At 42.4% G+C, this 18,702-nt stretch overlaps 1 protein-coding gene across 2 annotated transcripts in view; it reads right to left on the bottom strand.

Annotated features, from left to right (window-relative positions):
- The window catches only part of LOC134332666 (M-phase phosphoprotein 9), a 34,633-nt gene that overhangs the window by 11,371 nt on the left and 4,560 nt on the right, over window positions 1-18,702 (bottom strand). For both annotated transcript variants that reach the window (XM_063014405.1, XM_063014406.1), the window contains exons 2-16: window positions 16,271-16,512; window positions 15,357-15,501; window positions 14,127-14,216; window positions 12,403-12,761; window positions 11,075-11,219; window positions 10,022-10,094; window positions 8,446-8,552; window positions 7,545-7,667; window positions 6,455-6,714; window positions 5,256-5,405; window positions 5,007-5,094; window positions 3,348-3,563; window positions 2,738-2,785; window positions 2,582-2,646; window positions 844-945 (exon numbers count right to left, since the gene is read on the bottom strand). In XM_063014405.1, the coding sequence (XP_062870475.1) occupies window positions 844-945; window positions 2,582-2,646; window positions 2,738-2,785; window positions 3,348-3,563; window positions 5,007-5,094; window positions 5,256-5,405; window positions 6,455-6,714; window positions 7,545-7,667; window positions 8,446-8,552; window positions 10,022-10,094; window positions 11,075-11,219; window positions 12,403-12,761; window positions 14,127-14,216; window positions 15,357-15,501; window positions 16,271-16,476 (2,177 nt within the window). In that variant the 5' untranslated portion in view covers window positions 16,477-16,512. The remainder of the gene's footprint in view (window positions 1-843; window positions 946-2,581; window positions 2,647-2,737; window positions 2,786-3,347; window positions 3,564-5,006; window positions 5,095-5,255; window positions 5,406-6,454; window positions 6,715-7,544; window positions 7,668-8,445; window positions 8,553-10,021; window positions 10,095-11,074; window positions 11,220-12,402; window positions 12,762-14,126; window positions 14,217-15,356; window positions 15,502-16,270; window positions 16,513-18,702) is intronic.

Raw genomic sequence — 18,702 nt, 5'->3', positions numbered from 1 at the left:
GCAACATGTGACCACTGATGAAAGTCTAGAAGATGACCAACTCAAACAGCAGCAATAGATGAGTGATCGTCTCTGACTTTACATCTACAAGGTGGACCAACTAGGTAGGAGTGTCTAATAGAGTGGACAGTGCGTGGACACGGTATTTAAAAACTCCAGCAGCATTGCTGTGTCTGATCCACTCATACCAGCAAAACACACACTAACACACCACCACCATGTCAGTGTCACTGCAGTGCTGAGAATGATCCACTACCTAAATAATACCTGCTCTGTGGGGGTCCTGACCATTAAAGAACAGGGTGAAAGCAGGCTAAAAAGGTATGTAGAGAAATAGATGGACTACAGTCAGTAATTGTAGAACTACAAAGTGCTTCTATATAGTAAGTGGAGCTGATAAAATGGACAGTGAGTGTAGAAACAAGCAGGTGGTCATGATGTTATGCCTGATCGGTGTATTCATACAGCCCCAGACATTTTTCATCACAGCACATTGTGCAACACTGGTGTCACGCTGAAATGTGCATGCCTGCTAGAAGCTGCACCCCATGTCTGGAATGTGTACTGCAATAATGAATCTAAATGTAATTTCATTTACTTATCCTGGTCAGGGTTTCGTCAGGTCCATTTCCCATCCAGAGCCCGGCTATGTCTAAGCCCACCAGTCTCTGTAGATGCCTGATATTTATGTTTATGCAACATTTTGCCATGTTACACTTTCTTTTTGATTTACTGATTGTGAATTCGCTGCCACTTGCACAACCCACAACCCACGATCTGATCAAAGAGAGCCAGATCACCACATCAGCTAAATAAAATGCCAGTGTGACACAAATCTCTTACCCAACTCCTGTGGTTTGCAAATGGTTGTGTAAAGCCTGACGACTTTTGGCCATGTTTTCATGTTCCAGTTGCTTCACTTGCGCCTCCAGTTTGGAAATAAGCCTGAACAAAAATATGTAACATTTGCAGAAATGGTGTATACAGTTTCTATAAATATTTGCTTAATCAAGACACAAACAATTAAGACAAAAATAGAATAAATACAACCCCAAATCAGAAAAAGTTGGGACAGAATGGAAAATGCAAATTAAAGAAACACGGTGTTCCTTATATTTACTTTGACTTTTTTTGATTGCAGACAGTTTGAACCCAAGACATTTTATGTTTTGTCTGCTCAACTTCATTTAATTTATTAATAAACATCCATTCCTGCATTTCAGGCCTGCAACACATTCCAAAAAAAGTTAGGGCTAGTAATGAGGTGAAAAAACTAAATAACAATGTGATTCCAAACAGGTGATGTGAACAGGTGATTGTAATCATGGTTTGGTACAAGAGCAGCATCCAGGAGAGGCTGAGTCTTTGATGAGCAAAGATGATCAGATGATCTCCAGTTTGTCACCAAATGTGTGAGAAAATGATTGAAATGTTTTAAAACAATGTACCTCAAAGAAAGATTGGAAGGGATTTGCATATTTCTCCCTCTACAGTGCATACTATCATTAAACCATTCAAGGAATCAGGAGGAATTTCAGTGCGTAAAGGCCAAGGGTGCGAGCTTAAGCTGAACGCCCGTGATCTTCGATCCCTCAGACGGCACTGCATCAAGAACCGCCACTCAACAATAGCTGATATAACCACATGGGTGAGGGATTACTTTGGCAAACCTTTGTCAAGCACTACAATACAGAGTTACATGCACAAATGCCACTTACAACTTTACTGTGCAAAAAAGAAGCCTCATGTTAACCATGTCCAGAAGCGGTGTTGACTTCTCTGGGCTCAGAGGCATCTAAGATGAAACATCACACAGTGGAAACGTGTATTGTGGTCAGATGAATCAGCATTCCAGGTCTTTTTTAGAAAAAATGTACGCTGTGTGCTCCGGACCAAAGACGAAACGGACCATCCAGACTGTTATCAGCAACAAGTCCAAAAGCCAGGGTCTGTCATGGTATGGGGCTGTGTCAGTGCCCTTGGCAAAGGTCATTTACACTTCTGTGATGACAGCATTAATGCAGAAAAGTACATTGAGATCTTAGAGCAACACGTGCTGCCTTCAAGACGTCATCTTTTCCAGGGACGTCCATGCATTTTTCAACAAGACAATGCAAAACCACATGCTGCACACATTACAAAGGCATGGCTGCGGAAGAGGAGGGTACGGGTACTGGACTGGCCTGCCTGCAGGCAGTGTGAAGAATTTTGAAACGAAAAATACGACAACGACGACCCCGTACTGTTGCACATCTTAAGACGTGTTTGCAGGAAGAATGGGACAAAATAAAAGCTGAAACACTAAATCACTTGGTATCCTCGGTGCCAAAACGTCTTTTAAGTGTGGTGAAAAGGAATGGCAACATTACAAAGATGTAAACGCTTTACTGTCCCAACTTTTTGGGAATGTGTTGCAGGACTGAAATGCAGAAATGGATGTTTTTTTATAAATGAAATGAAGTTGAGCAGATAAAACATGAAATATCTCAGGTTCATCCTGTCTGCAATGAAATAAAAGTCAAAGTAAATGTAAGAAACTGTTTTCTTATTTGGGTTGTACAATAATTAAAAAAATAATTACCTTTTCAATTCTGATATTTGTTCATTAGCATCAAAGAGTTTATTTTCAGTCGACACCAAATTGTCCTGTGTAAAAAATATATAAATGTTTTAAAAAAAGCACAGAAGCCTTTTATTATCTATGAAAAGCCTTACTGTTATTTCCACTGTAAATTACCTTTACTTCCTCATGCTCTTTTCTTAATAAGTCATACTCCTGAAGCAGCTGAAAGAGAAGGAAAACAAAACACTGATTTACACCAGCTTGACAGTCAGACAGCAGGAGCATTAAATATAGTGGGCAGCATCCTGTGACCACTGATGAAGGTCTAGAAGATGACCAACTCAAAAATATAATTAATTTAACTATTAAACATATTTAATATAGAACTTGGTTTACTCTGGAAGCCCCGGTTTCCTCCCACAGTCCAAAAACATGCAGTCAGGTTAATTGGAGACACCGAATTGCCCTACAGGTGAATGAGTGTGTGTGTGTCTGCCCTGCGATGGACTGGCGCCCCGTCCAGGGTGTTACTGTGTGCCTTGCGCCCATTGAAAAGCTGGAATAGGCTACAACACCCCCGTGCAACCCTAATTGGATAAGCGGTTAAGAAAGTGAGCGCCCAACCTTTTTTACACCACGGACCGGTTTCATATAAGATATCATTTCATGGACCGGCGGGGGCGGGAGGATTTAAAATAGAATAACTATACTACTAACAAATGAGCTATAAAATGTTTTATATGCTATAAAATCCTTGTTTTTATAAGAACCAGTAGAAGCTCACATCCTGAAGCATCTTGTGCTCGTGCTTCATGCGCGCCTCCTTCTCGTCCACCTCCTTGCAGGTGTCCTGGACAGCCTCCTCTAGCTGGCGCAGCCGGTTCCTCAGCTTGTTTATGGTGCTCTCTTTTTCCCTGCTGCTCTGCTTGGTTTCTTCTAAGCGACACTGCAGAGCCTTTACTGTGGAACTAGCTGCATCGTAGCGCTCCGGCCACTCTGCCTAAACCACGTAAAAATGACATGATCTGACTGGTTATTCAATAAATCGCTTACAGTTTACTTTAAACTATAATTTAGATATTTTAATAAACAATCACTTGTGTAAAGAGAGAGTAAAGAGTTAGTTTATGCACTGTAAAGCAAAAAGCATAAACACCATGAGCTTTAATTCGAAACCCTGTGCAGCTTTAACAGCCTCTGCTCCACTTAAAAGGCATTCCATAGCATTTCTGCAGATTGTGTGTAGAAATGTGCGCCAAATTGGTGAACCGGTCACACTGTGCCTTTTCACGATTAAAGAAATTATTTATATGAACTTTCATAGATGACTTTTCAGCTGCTAGCTTCAAGTTGACATATACACCGATAAGACATAACATTATGACCACCTTCCTAATATTGTGTTGGTCCCCTTTCGCTGCCCCATACACAACAAACTGCGATGCGCTGTGTATTCTGACACCTTTCTATCAGAACCAGCATTAACTTCTTCAGCAATTTGAGCTACAGTAGCTCGTCTGTTGGATCAGACCACACGGGCCAGCCTTTGTTCCCCACGTGCATCAATGAGCCGAGGCAGCCCATGACCCTGTCGCCGGTTTACCACTGTTCCTTCCTTGGACCACTTTAAACATACTGACCACTGCAGACCAGAAACACCGCCACAAGAGCCCCACAAATTTGGCCCTTCTCAAACTCGCTCGAATCCTTACGCTTGCCCTTTTTCCTGCTTCTAACACATCAACTTTGATGATAAAATGTTCACTTGCTGCCTAATATATCCCACCCACTAACAGGTGCTGTGATGAAGAGATAATCAGCGTTATTCCTTTCACCTGTCAGTGCTCATAATGTTATGCATTTCGGTGTAGGCTAGAAAGGATGTTTTCTTAAAACCACGGTGTCAACAGTTTAACACATGCCAATCAAGGAGGAGATACAGCCCAAACAAGATTATTTAAATACAGGTTATATATACAGGTAGGACTATTAAAGGTTTAATGCAGTATAACCAGTTTAGATGCTTTTAGATGCAGATTAAGATGCAGTTTAGATGCGTTAGTGTGTAGTGTACTGGAAATGATTTTAAATGTTGTTTGTGGACTAAAATGGTACGTGTACTTTTGACCATGTAATGTATTTATATTATTTATAGGCCTGGTGAGAAATACAACAGTGACTTGCATCTCTACCATGGTAATGATGTATGGAGTGTTTTCCACTCATTAGACCAATTTAACCAAAATACCAATTAGACCAGTTAAATCTGAAAGAATTTGCCATTATGGGCATTTTATCCAGGATTTGGCATGGCAATTCAACTCTATTGGATGTAACACTGTGTCCTGGGTATCGGTTGCATTTCCACCTGTTTTAGGTTGATGATCCTGTACATCAGCTCAAATCTGTACACACGTTAAAGAGGACGAGCTGTGACTCATACCAGCTGTTTCTCCAAGTGCCGGTTCTTGTTCTCCAGCTCTCTGATGCGTGTACTCGCCTCTGTAAGGGCCCTTTCCAAGTGCTCGCACCTGGTGTGAGCCATCAAAGACACAATTATACACAGCATGTAAGTGAGAAAAAGACAGTCACCATAATTAACCCAAAATAGCACACCAGCAAAGATGATGATCAAAAGAAACAGGGAACAGAGAAATGCAGACAGCATGGGGAGGTATTTCTGTTCTCTGACCTTTCCATTAGGATCTCGTTGCTTTTCTCCACATCTAGAGGTAAATCAATTAAGTTCAGCTTTTCCTTCAGGGTGTTAATCTCTGACTCGTAGTATGCTCGAAGATCTGCTATGTGCCGTGCATGCTTCTCCCTCAGGTTCTGTCTTAGTCTGAACCAAAATCAAGCAGGTAATGAATGAAAGATACTACCACATACTGGATGCAACTTAATGCTGTATACACAGAACCTAACCTGTGTGATGCATATACACTGATCAGCCATAACATTAAAACCACCTCCTTGTTTCTACACGCAATGTCAGTTTTATCAGCTCTACTTACCATATAGAAGCACTTTGTAGTTCTACAATTACTGACTGTAGTCCATCTTTTTCTCTACATGCTTTGTTAGCCCCCTTTCATGCTGTTCTTTAATGATCAGGACCCCCACAGAGCAGGTATTATTTAGGTGGTGGATCATTCTCAGCACTGCGGTGACACTGACATGGTGGTGGTGTGTTAGTGTGTGTTGTGCTGGTATGAGTGGATAAGACACAGCAGCGCTGATGGAGTTTTTAAACACCTAACTGTCAATGCTGGACCGAGAATAGTCCACTAACCAAAAAAATCCAGCCAACAGCGCACTGTGGGCAGCGTCCTGTGACCACTGATGAAGGTCTAGAAGATGACCAACTCAAACAGCAGCAATAGATGAGCGATCGTCTCTGACTTTACATCTACAAGGTGGACCAACTGGGTAGGAGTGTCTAATAGAGTGGACAGTGAGTGGACACGGTATTTACAAACTCCAGCAGCACGGCTGTGTCAGTGTCACTGCAGTGCTGAGAATGATCCACCACCCAAATAATACCTGCTCTGTGGTGGTCTTGAGCACTGTAGAACAGGGTGAAAGCAGATTAAAAAAGTATGTAGAGAAATAGATGGACTACAGTCAGTAATTGTAGAACTACAAAGTGCTTCTATATGGTAAGTGGAGCTGATAAAATGGACAGTGTGTGTAGAAATGTGTGTGAGCATGACAACTGTTACAAAATAGACTTTGCCAGGCACATTTTAGGAGAGGTGGTCCTAATGTTTTGGCATATCAGTGTGTGTGTGTGTGCGTGTGCGTGTTTGTCAATCATACAGCACCAGCCGTTCTCAAGCATCTGACTTGCACTTTTAGTGTTAAAATGATTGCAAAAACAATAGTTCTTACAGTGAGAGCACCACTGGGTCATCCAGCGAGGGAGAAGCCGCCGGCGTCCTGCCGTTTGTGTGTTGTTGCTGTACGGACAAGCTGGTGGGCTGAAGCATCACGGTGGCTGTATGGCTGGCCTCGTCCTCACTGTAAGGACGGGGGGCAGTGTGTGAGGTGTGCGACATGGGTGAAGTAGGGCTGCTTAAGCGTGAGGGCGAGGTGAAGCCTGACGTGCGCTCAGACTGCCTCTTGTGAGGTGAAGGATCCAGAGTAAACACCTACAACACCACAGAAGTTGTGTTTAAAAATCTCAATCGAAATTCTACTCTGTACCTTCCAATGGCTAGGTCAATAGCACTGCCAAAGATTTAAACCCCAGATTAGATTTTCAAATCTCAGTAGTGGGCTAGTATACTTTACCGCTGTGCCACCCAAGCACCTATTTTGTAACGTGAATATATCAGGTGTAAAATAAAAATGATGCTTGTTAGCAGCCAGGATGGTTACAGATTAGTGTTCTGCGCTCAGGTGGCACAGCGGTATAACGCGCCAGCACACCAGAGCTGAGATTTCGGACACGTCGTTTCGAATCTCAGCTCTGCCATCCGGCAGGCTGGGCGCCTACATGAACAACAGTTGGCTGTTGTTCATACAGGGTGGGAAGCCGGACGGGACCTTAAAATTGATGCAATTACGGCCTCTACTGGCTGACTTATGGCGCCTGCACACAGTCAAGCAATAATGCATTGATCAGGGAGTGGCTCTCCGTACACAAGGCTGATCCGCATATGAACTCGCTTCATGCAGGTGAAAAGATGCAGTCGGCACAGCACACGTGTCGGAGGGGGCGTGTGACAATCAGTTGCGGCGCTTCTCCATCAGCAGTGGAGGGTAGTATCGATAGAGGGGAAGCGTAATGCAATCAGGGTGATTGGATACAACTAGATTAGGGAGAAAATTGTTCTCTGTACCGTTCCTGCTCTCTGTGTGAGGCCGTGCTGGGCAGGTGAAAAGAAGATGTTGGCTACTACACATGTCAGAGAGGGTTTGTGTTCAGTATGCTCCCCCACCTAGTCAGGATACATGTGTAAACTACTTTGGTGCTCACCTGAGGAGAGGAAGCATCTGAGTTGATTAGCGAGTCCCACTCCTGGCCTTTGGTCTCTCCCTTCTGCTTGTTCTGGTAAATCTCTCTCAGAGACACAGACAGTCTAGCTTCATCTTCCAAAGGCTTCATACACACAACATAGATATACACTGATCAGCCAACATTAAAACCACCTCCTTGTTTCTACACTCACTGTCCATTTTATCAGCTCCACTTACCATATAGAAGCACTTTGTAGTTCTACAATTACTGACTGTAGCTTTTTAGCCTGCTTTCACCCTGTTCTTCAATGGTCAGGACCACTACAGAGTAGGTATTATTTAGGTGGTGGATCATTCACAGCACTGCAGTGACACTGACATGGTGGTGGTGTGTTAGTGTGTGTTGTGCTGGTATGAGTGGATAAGACACAGCAGCGCTGCTGAAGTTTTTAAACACTGTGTCCACTCACTGTCCACTCTATTAGTCACTCCTACCTAGTTGGTCCACCTTGTAGATGTAAAGTCAGAGACGATCGCTCATCTACTGCTGCTGTTTGAGTTGGTCATCTAGACCTTCATCAGTGGTCACAGGACGCTGCCTACGGAAAGGGGGGGGGGGACTATTCTCAGTCCAGCAGTGACAGTGAGGTGTTTAAAAACTACAGCAGCACTGCTGTGTCTGATCCACTCATACCAGCACAACACACACTAACACACCACCACCATGTCAGTGTCACTGCAGTGCTGAGAATGATCCACTACCTAAATAATACCTGCTCTGTAGTCGTCCTGTGGGGGACCTGATCATTGAAGAACAAAGCAGGCTAAAAAAGTATGTACAGAAATAGATAGTGGACTATAGTGGATGGATTTAAAGTTTCTAATACAAATGGCTAATACAAATTCAAGAGCATCTTTACCTGACTCAGCAACCCTGTCTCCTGCATTAGAAGGAAAGAATTATTCTCAAAGCTGTCTGGTAGAGGGTGGTAGAGCTCATTTTCATCCAGCTTCCAGTAGGTCAGACCTTCAGGATATATGTTAGACAACACGGCACAAACAAAAATAAGAGCAACACAGTTAAGCATCCAAAACTGCAAAAAGCTTTACACAAAAATTGACATATAGTGACGGTGGACGGTATACAAATGATGAGCCGAAACATTAGGACCACTGTCAAATAAGCTGTCAAACTAGGCACAATCTGCAAAAACATGGACTCTTCAAGACATCCAAGGGTATCTGGTACAAGGAGGACATTATCAGCTGGTCTTTCAACATCTGTATGCTCCAAAGTGGACCTCTTTCCCACCTGTCCACATGTTTGTAGACAGGATTCTGCAAACCAGCTGACCAACTGATTCACCTCATCACCAGTATTAAAGTGATCTGCCATATGAACCACAGTAGCCCTTCTGTTGGTCCGGACCAGATGGTCTTGACGTCCTCTGGCATCAATGAATATTGGCCGCCCAGTGATTTCCTGTTCAACCCAGTTGTCTGGTACATATTAATCTGGCCCTTATCAAAGACATTTAGGTCCTTATGACTGATAATAGCAGCTGCACTTAACACATGAGCTACAAGTAACTACCATGAGCCCAAAATTTAATTTATGCCGGACCATGACACGAACAATTGTTAAGAAATAGACACTGCCGCTCAGGTGGCGCAGCGGTAAAGTACGCTAGCTCACCAGAGTTGGGTTTTCGAATACATGGTATTGAATCTCAGCTCTGCCTTTCCGACTAGGCTGGGCAGCTGCATGAACAATGATTGGCTGCTGTTCAGGGTTAGAAGTTGGATCATAGGTCCTCATAACTGGTGCGACTGTGGCCCCTGCTGGCTGACTGATGGCGCCTGCACAGGGCTGAGGAATAATGCTGATGAGGGTGTGGCCCTCCGTACACAGTGTCCATCCACTCGACTGAACTTCGATCTGTACTGACTGTGCGTACCGGACAGGGCGCATGTCAGTTGAGAGGCATCCTCAGGCAGCGGTGAAGGGTCAAATCGGTATAGAGGACGCAATCAGTGTAATTGGACACGACTAGACTGGGGGATATTAAAAAAGAAAAAAGAAAAAAAAGAAAATAGACACTGCCTGCATATTTTAAGGGTGGCCCTAATGTTTTGGTTCATCATTGTATATCCAGATGGAAGTTGTTTAGGATGACAATGTCATCAAGAAATCTGATACTGCCAACTTAAGTTAGTTCACGTCCAATTTTCTAACTCAACACACATGCTGGTGAAGCCACCAGCTACATCTTTAGACCGTCCAGCAGCAGATTCTTACAAAAAAACCTCAGCACAAACAGAAGACTGCATGTGTCTCTTTATATTCTTATGCCAGCAGCTCCAACAGGTAGTGGAAGTCACTAATACAGCAGCAAAAAGTGCACATCATGATCAGGTTTAAGCAAATTATGAAGCACACTGCATGATCTGGAATACTGTACATACAAAAGATGTGGGTTTGCTGTAGACAATTACCTGAAGCTTCTGATGCTATGCTGTCACTTCTCTTGAGCAGAGCAGGGTTTAAATAAGCTGAAGTGCAGCCAGGCTAAAGAAAAAAAAATGCACACACAACATAACTCAGATGGGACATCTTCAATAGCTTTCCCATAGCATGGTACCCTACAGTATGCATCCCAATCCAGAACCTGAACAAAGCTTGTCAGCTGACCAAAAAGCTGTTCTTAATGTTATGTTTTCCAAGTGAATAACGCTGATTATCTCTTGATCATTGTTACATGTTTACATATTGTTACATGTTTAAATATATCTGTGTTGCCTTACATGGTAAAACATTGTTAATAATTATTGTGAGGAAACAGTAACATGTGATCAGATATATATATTATTATTATTAACCATAATATTATCATTAAAGGTGAACCGTGCAACTTTATATTATTCAGGAACTTTGTATCAAACAAGCAGCCCTTCGTATTACTCACTACTAGGGATGTAACGATGCACCACAAGACAGTTAAAAATCGGTGCACATGTGCCACGATTCGAATCGGTTATTCATTTAAGATGAATCGATATTCATTTTAAACAGCAGAGGGCACTGGCACTATTCACCTCGCCTGGTTGACAGCACTTCACAAAGTTGCCAGGTAGGAGAATTTCCAGTCAAATGTATTTATGTGAGGATACTTTTTTATTTGTATTATTCATTTATTTGTATAATGTTGGATTTGTTTTAAAATTTCATTTCAGTTTTTATACACAATAAGCATTGTTAGGCATAGTTTGTACCTACCTCAGAAATAAAAGGACATTCATTATTTAGATAAATAAAAGATAAGCACAAATACAGTTTTTTTTTAAAAAGAGAAATAATAAAAGGAAAGTGGCATAATTTGTCTTCAATTTAATTTTATTTTTAAAAAATCAGGGAAAAAATCGTATCGTGAAACAGGTATCGTGAATCGTATCGCATCGTGGGTAGAGTGTATCGTTACATCCCTAATGTAAATATTCCAGCAGTAAACATTACCCTAGATTTCATTTAAATGAGGATTCTTTACTTACATCATCTATGTGGATCGTATGTTCCTTAGGAGATCCACCAGACCTGATTTCCTCTCTCCGCTCCAATTGCAGGGGTCTGTTTTGTGCCACTTTGTGTTTTCTTTGTCTGTGTTTTTGCCTCTGAGCCCAGGAGGTCAACGGTTGACTGAAAAAAACCAACATAATCTTAAAATATCAAATTTTCTGCTGATTTTACTGCACAATTTCTTTACATTTTCATCAGCTGCTTTATTCTGGTTAGGGTTGTGGCAGGACTGATTCCACTGAGAAAAACTGGGTACAAGGCAAGACTACCCTGAGTATCAGTCCATCGTGGGGCTTCAGCCATCCCCTCCTCTCAGACATAGCCAAACATGTCTGTGTAGACATACAAGTGGTGCTACCGGCCTGGTCAGGCACCCAAAAAGAGGCCACAGTATTGCCACAGTATTCCTGCGACCTGGTTGGGGAGCCACAAGTGGTGGGAAGAGCTGCTGGAGTTTTTAAACATATCACTGTCATTGCTGGACTGAGAATAGTCCACCAACCAAAAATATCCAGCCAACAGCGCCCCTGCGTCTTGTGACCAATAATGAAGGTCTAGAAGATGACCAACTCAAAGAGCAGCAACAGATAAGCGATTGCCTCTGACTACATCTACAAGGTGGACCAACTAGGTAGGTGTATAGAGTGGACAGTGAGTGGACACAGTATTTAAAAACTCCAGCAGCGCTGCTGTGTCTGATCCACTCATACAAGCACAACACACACTAACACACCACCACCATGTCAGTGTCACTGCAGTGCCGAGAATAATCCACCACCTAAATAATACCTGCTCTGTAGTGGTCCTGGGAGAGTCCTGACCACTGAAGAACAGCATGAAAGGAGGCTAACAAAGCATGCAGAGAAACAGATGGACTACAGTCAGTAATTGTAGAACTACAAAGTGCTCCTATATGGTAAGTGGAGCTGATAATATGAACAGTGAGTGTAGAAACAAGGTGTTATGGCTGATCAGTGCCGTAAGTTTGACTTAACAGGAGGCTGCATTTTTAGACAATGAACAAGAGAGTCGCCTTTTAAAGACTTGAGCTGTTCAGGTCACATGATCCAAACATGGTGGTTATCAAGATGGGCAGCCTTTTATCTGTAGCAAAAACTGGCTGGTTAAAAGCCTGCCAGGAAAATTGACTCTTTATCTCTTGTATGAGTGTGTGAGAAAAAGATCAAGAATATGAAAAATATTTTGATGATTAATGAGTTTTAAAATTAGTATTATTATATTATATTAGAAAATTAATTATGATTAACTAATTTTGTTGCTCCTTAGAACAAATAAATCTTACCTGTTTGGTCTCTGCTGGTCAGCGGTGAGTTTTGGCACAGCTGAAGAAGTTTTATGGAGTGCATCATTCAGACTGCCAGTCCTGCTTGGTATGGTCCTGCTCCCATGGTCCTGCTTTTTATACAATGACGTTACCTCCAGACTTCCCGTCATGGTTCCAGGCTCCCAGGTGGACAGAGTGCCATAGCCGCTGCTCTGGGCCGTCAGCAGACCCTCCTCAGAGATCTCATGGTGGTTGACTGAAGCCTTTGGAAGAATGAGGGGTCGCGATGCTAGACTGGCTGTGCCTGAGGGGTTCACCTGTGCGTCACTTTGCCGGTTCTGTAGCTGCACTAATGCTTTGATTTCATCCTGGATGAGCTGCAATAAGGAAAAACTAGAAAGATTTGCACATTTTCCTTTCTCAGCTGATTTATGGCTTAAAGATTTCATGTTTTGTCTGCTCAACTTCATTTCATTTATTAATATACTTTCATTCCTACATTTCAGGCCTGCAACACATTCCAAAAAAAGTTGGGACGGGGGCAATTTAGGGCTAGTAATGAGGTGAAAAAACTAAACAGGTGATGTTAACAGGTGATTGTAATCATGGTCTTTGATGAGCAAAGATGATCAGATGATCTCCAGTTTGTCAACAAATGTGTGAGAAAATGATTAAAATGTTTAAAAACAATGAACCTTAAAGAAAGATTGGAACGGATTTGCATATTTCTCCCTCTACAGTGCATAATATCATTAAACGATTCAAGGAATCAGGAGGAATTTCAGTGCGTAAAGCTGTTATAGCTGATAGCTGATATAACCACATGGGTGAGGGATTACTTTGGTAAACCTTTATCAAGCACTACAATACAGAGTTACATGCACAAATGCCACTTAAAACTTTACTGTGCAAAAAAGAAGCCTTATGTTAACCATGTCCAGAAGTGGCGTCGACTTCTCTGGGCTCTGGGGCATCTAGGATGGGCCATGCCATGTGCTCCGGAGCAAAAACGAAAAGAACCATCCAGGCTGTTATCAGCAACAAGTCCAAAAGCCAGGGTCTGTCATGGTATGGGGCTGTGTCAGTGCCCTTGGCAAAGATCATTTAAACTTCTGTGATGGCAGCATTAATGCAGAAAAGTACATTGAGATCTTAGAGCAACATATGCTGCCTTCAAGACGTCATCTTTTCCAGGGACGTCCATGCATTTTTCAACAAGACGATGCAAAACCACATGCTGCACACATTACAAAGGCATGACTGCGGAAGAAGAGGATACGGGTACTGGACTGGCCTGCCTGCAGTCCTGACCTGTCCCCAATAGAGAATGTGTGGAGGAAGAATGGGACAAAATAAAAGCTGAAACACTAAATCACTTGGTATCCTCGGTGCCAAAACATCTTTTAAGTGTGGTGAAAAGGAATGGCAACGTTACAAAGTCGTAAATGCTTTACTGTCCCAACTTGTTTTTGGAATGTGTTGCAGGCCTGAAATGCAGGAATGGATGTTTATTAATAAATGCAATGAAGTTGTGCAGATAAAACATGAAATTTCTCAGGATCATCCTGTCTGCAATCAAATAAAAGTCAAAGTAAATGTAAGAAACTTTTTTTAATCTTTGCATTTTACATGCTGTCCCAACTTTTTCTGATTTGGGGTTGTAATTGCGAAGAAGGTAATACAAGCATTAAATGAAGGATAAACCCCCAAAGAGTCACATGATGCAAAAATCTAAAACTGACCTGGATTTGGCACTGATACTGTTCCTGCTGAGCAAGAATTTGTTCTTGGTATTGCTTCTCCACTAGCTGAAAGAGATGTAGCCACCTGCCCTGTTCAAAGCAAAAAATAAAATACAACATGATGATGACATGAAACGAAATATTAGTTTATGTTTTAACAGCTACAGGATGTGCTACAAGCAGGCCATGGACAAGATGGACCTGCTGCTTCATCGTCTCTCTCACACTACTGCAGTGACATTGAAATGGCAATGACACTGTAGTGGGTGTTGTACTTGTACTGTGGATATAAAAAGTCAACACACCCATTACCAATAGCAGGTTTTTGTGATGTGAAAAAAAAATATCTATTAATAATAATTTAATTAATTTAGTAATTAATTTAATCATTTCAGATCTTATTCCACCTTTAATCTGTACAATTCAATAAAAAAACTGTCATCTTGTAGGAAAACATTAAAATAATGTGGGTGCATAAATAAGCATACTCTTACACAGTCTATCAGCATGGCACAGCTTGACTTGGCAAAAAACAGGAGTTAACTAAAGTTGAGTCTTTGTCTCTCTTGGGCCATGCATGTCTTTAACAAATCCCATTTAAAGCTGCATTTTAGCCGCTCAGGTGGCGCAGTGGTAAAAACACAAGCTGGAACCAGAGCTGGGATCTCAAAAACATTGTATCGAGTCTCAGCTCTGCCTGCCGGCTGAGGCTGAGCAGCCACATGAACAAAGATTGGCCTGTTGTTCAGACAGGGGTGGGATATTAAAAAGCCGGATAGGGACTCTCATAATGCAGTTACGACCTCTGCTGGCTGATAGATGGCGCCCGCACAGGGACGGGAAAAGAGTGCTGTCAGGGTGTGTCTCTTCGTACACAGTGCTGATCCGCATTGCACTCGTCAAAGTGTAGGTGACAAGATGCATACGGCTGCTGCCCACGTGTCGGAGGGGGCGTGGGTTAGCTTTGTTCTCCTCAATCAGAGCGGGGATCGGCATTGGTGGAGAGGAAGCATGACGCAATCGGACATAGGGAGAAAAAGGGGAGAAAATGCATTAAAAAAAGCTGCATTTTAATATCGCCTCGTTCACGAACACCAGGGTTGTTGGAGGGGATCAGCCGTGTGGTTTGCTCAGTATGTGCTATGCTGTTTCCCTATTGCTGGAATCCTGTAATGGCAACTAGGTAGCATACTGCTCACAAACCACAGTTAATCTGATCTCATAACCTACCTCACAGTTCTTCCAGATCTCAGGATCCGTTTCGCTGCTCTGGATCTCATGCACCAAAGCTCGAAGTGTGTCCAAAGAACTGGGGTTGATGAAGGGCAGGCCTCTCCCTGAGCTAAAGTCATCCTTAGGGCCAAGACACAAATTCCTGCCATTTGGAGACAACATTTGGTAGAACTTTAGATGGTGTTTTGGCTGAGGCAGAAAATGAATGTAAAAAAAAGAATTGCATACTTTCTGCTTGCCTTTAATATTGCATATTAACAAATTAATAAACAAAACATGCTAATACACCAAGGCAACTTGAGTAAAAACACCATTTTAGGCAACCCGTAATTGCGAGCCGAAAAAAATGGGTTGCAGAGAACGATAATAATAATTAAATAAACTTGTACATGAATGCCCCCTTGTGGAGGCTTTATGATACATCTTGTAAACCAGAGAGAGAGAGTAAGATGCATTGCTTGTGTTGCCTGAGACACTTGAACAACCGTGCACATGCATTAACAGACAGATGTAAATAGTATCAAAGTCACATTGAAAATGACCTTGAATGAACTCTAGCACACCAGTGCTGACATTTCGAACTCATCGGTTCGAAACTCAGCTCTGCCATCCGACTGGGCTGGATGCCTACATAGGGATATGGGCCAGATAGGGAGCTCATAACTGATGCAATTACGACCTCTGCTAACTGATTTATATCGCCTGCACAGATTCGAGGAAGAATGATCAGGGTGTGGCTCTCCGGACACAAAGCTGATCCGCATATGAACATGCCTCGTGCAGGTGAAAAGATGCAGTCGGAGGGGGCGTGTGTTAGTTTTGTTCTACTTAATCAGAGTGAGGATCGGCATCAGTGGAGAGGAAGTATAATGCAATTAGGCAATTGAGAAAAAAAACAGGAAAAAAATGACCTTATGTTGTGAGAAATATTGCATGCTGGTGTGCTGGAGGGTTGATTGACCACAGCTGCTTCTTCAGTAATAGCCAAGCCAGACACGGTCCCCTCAGACGAGACCATGGAGGCCTCGCTCTCCTTGCCTCCATTGGCGCTGGTGTGGTCGTGGCTCAGCGCCACAGAGCTAGATACATCTTCAGAGATGCTGTCATCTGTGGACATGCTTAAACAGCCTGGCTAGATGAGTACATGTGAGACCTGTAGGATAGAACACATCATTAAGCATAGCAAGAAAAATGTACGAGTCTAAGTTGGAAAATAATAACATCTTGTACAAGCAGAAACATCCCATCTGACCATACAGGTCCTTCTCAAAAAATTTGCATATTGTGATAAAGTTCATTATTTTCCATAATGTAATGATAAAAAATTAAACTTTCATATATTTTAGATTCATTGCACACCAACTGAAATATTTCAGGTCTTTTATTGTTTTAATACTGATGATTTTGGCATACAGCTCATGAAAACCCAAAATTCCTATCTCAAAAAATTAGCATATCATGAAAAGGTTCTCTAAACGAGCTATTAACCTAATCATCTGAATCAACGAATTAACTCTAAACACCTGCAAAAGATTCCTGAGGCTTTTAAAAACTCCCAGCCTGGTTCATTACTCAAAACTGCAATCATGGGTAAGACTGCCGACCTGACTGCTGTCCAGAAGGCCATCATTGACACCCTCAAGCAAGAGGGTAAGACACAGAAAGAAATTTCTGAACGAATAGGCTGTTCCCAGAGTGCTGTATCAAGGCACCTCAGTGGGAAGTCTGTGGGAAGGAAAAAGTGTGGCAGAAAACGCTGCACAACGAGAAGAGGTGACCGGACCCTGAGGAAGATTGTGGAGAACGGCCGATTCCAGACCTTGGGGGACCTGCGGAAGCAGTGGACTGAGTCTGGAGTAGAAACATCCAGAGCCACCGTGCACAGGCGTGTGCAGGAAATGGGCTACAGGTGCCGCATTCCCCAGGTCAAGCCACTTTTGAACCAGAAACAGTGGCAGAAGCGCCTGACCTGGGCTACAGAGAAGCAGCACTGGACTGTTGCTCAGTGGTCCAAAGTACTGTTTTCGGATGAAAGCAAATTTTGCATGTCATTCGGAAATCAAGGTGCCAGTGTCAAGTACCCACAGTCAGTGATGGTCTGGGGTGCCATGTCAGCTGCTGGTGTTGGTCCACTGTGTTTTATCAAGGGCAGGGTCAATGCAGCTAGCTATCAGGAGATTTTGGAGCACTTCATGCTTCCATCTGCTGAAAACTTTATGGAGATGAAGATTTCATTTTTCAGCACGACCTGGCACCTGCTCACGGTGCCAAAACCACATGGTTTACTGACCATGGTATTACTGTGCTCAATTGGCCTGCCAACTCTCCTGACCTGAACCCCATAGAGAATCTGTGGGATATTGTGAAGAGAAAGTTGAGAGACACAAGACCCAACACTCTGGATGAGCTTAAGGCCGCTATCGAAGCATCCTGGGCCTCCATAACACCTCAGCAGTGCCACAGGCTGATTGCCTCCATGCCACGCCGCATTGAAGCAGTCATTTCTGCAAAAGGATTCCCGACCAAGTATTGAGTGCATAACTGAACATAATTATTTGAAGGTTGACTTTTTTTGTATTAAAAACACTTTTCTTTTATTGGTCGGATGAAATATGCTAATTGTTTGAGATAGGAATTTTGGGTTTTCATGAGCTGTATGCCAAAATCATCAGTATTAAAACAATAAAAGACCTGAAATATTTCAGTTGGTGTGCAATGAATCTAAAATATATGAAAGTTTAATTTTTATCATTACATTATGGAAAATAATGAACTTTATCACAATATGCTAATTTTTTTAGAAGAACCTGTATAAATGAAGACACATAAACAGGCTACAGTTTGTACAGTCCACTTAAGAAATGCAGAGGCAGTTAGGCAAGGAGAAAGCCATACATCAATTCTATGAAGAAATGGTGCAGAGTTCTCTGTGCCCAAGGTCATCACTGATAGACCAAAAAACACTAAAACGTGTGCTGTGGTCAGATAAGTCCTATACTCAATATATAACCTAAATACAGTACAGTAAACTGCATAGCTACACTTAATATATAATTTTAATACAGTACAGTAAACTGCATAGCTACACTTAATATATAATTTTAATACAGTATACTGCATAGCTATATTAATATATAACCTTAATACAGTATGATATACTGCATAGCTACTCTTAATGTATAACCTTAATACAGTATGATATACTGCATAGTAGAGATGTACCGATCGGGGTTTTTGGAACCGATTCCGATCTCAGATCTCCTTTTAGGGACATCGGCCGATTCCGATCGGGGGGGGGGGGGGGGGGGGGGGGGGGGTTGAGTTTAGCAGTAAATAAAATAAA

This window comes from Trichomycterus rosablanca, chromosome 18 (assembly GCF_030014385.1).
Source record: "Trichomycterus rosablanca isolate fTriRos1 chromosome 18, fTriRos1.hap1, whole genome shotgun sequence".
Classification (NCBI taxonomy): Eukaryota; Metazoa; Chordata; class Actinopteri; order Siluriformes; family Trichomycteridae; genus Trichomycterus; species Trichomycterus rosablanca.
Note: the sequence above shows the minus strand (reverse complement) of the source record. Positions and strands in the feature narration are given on the sequence as shown.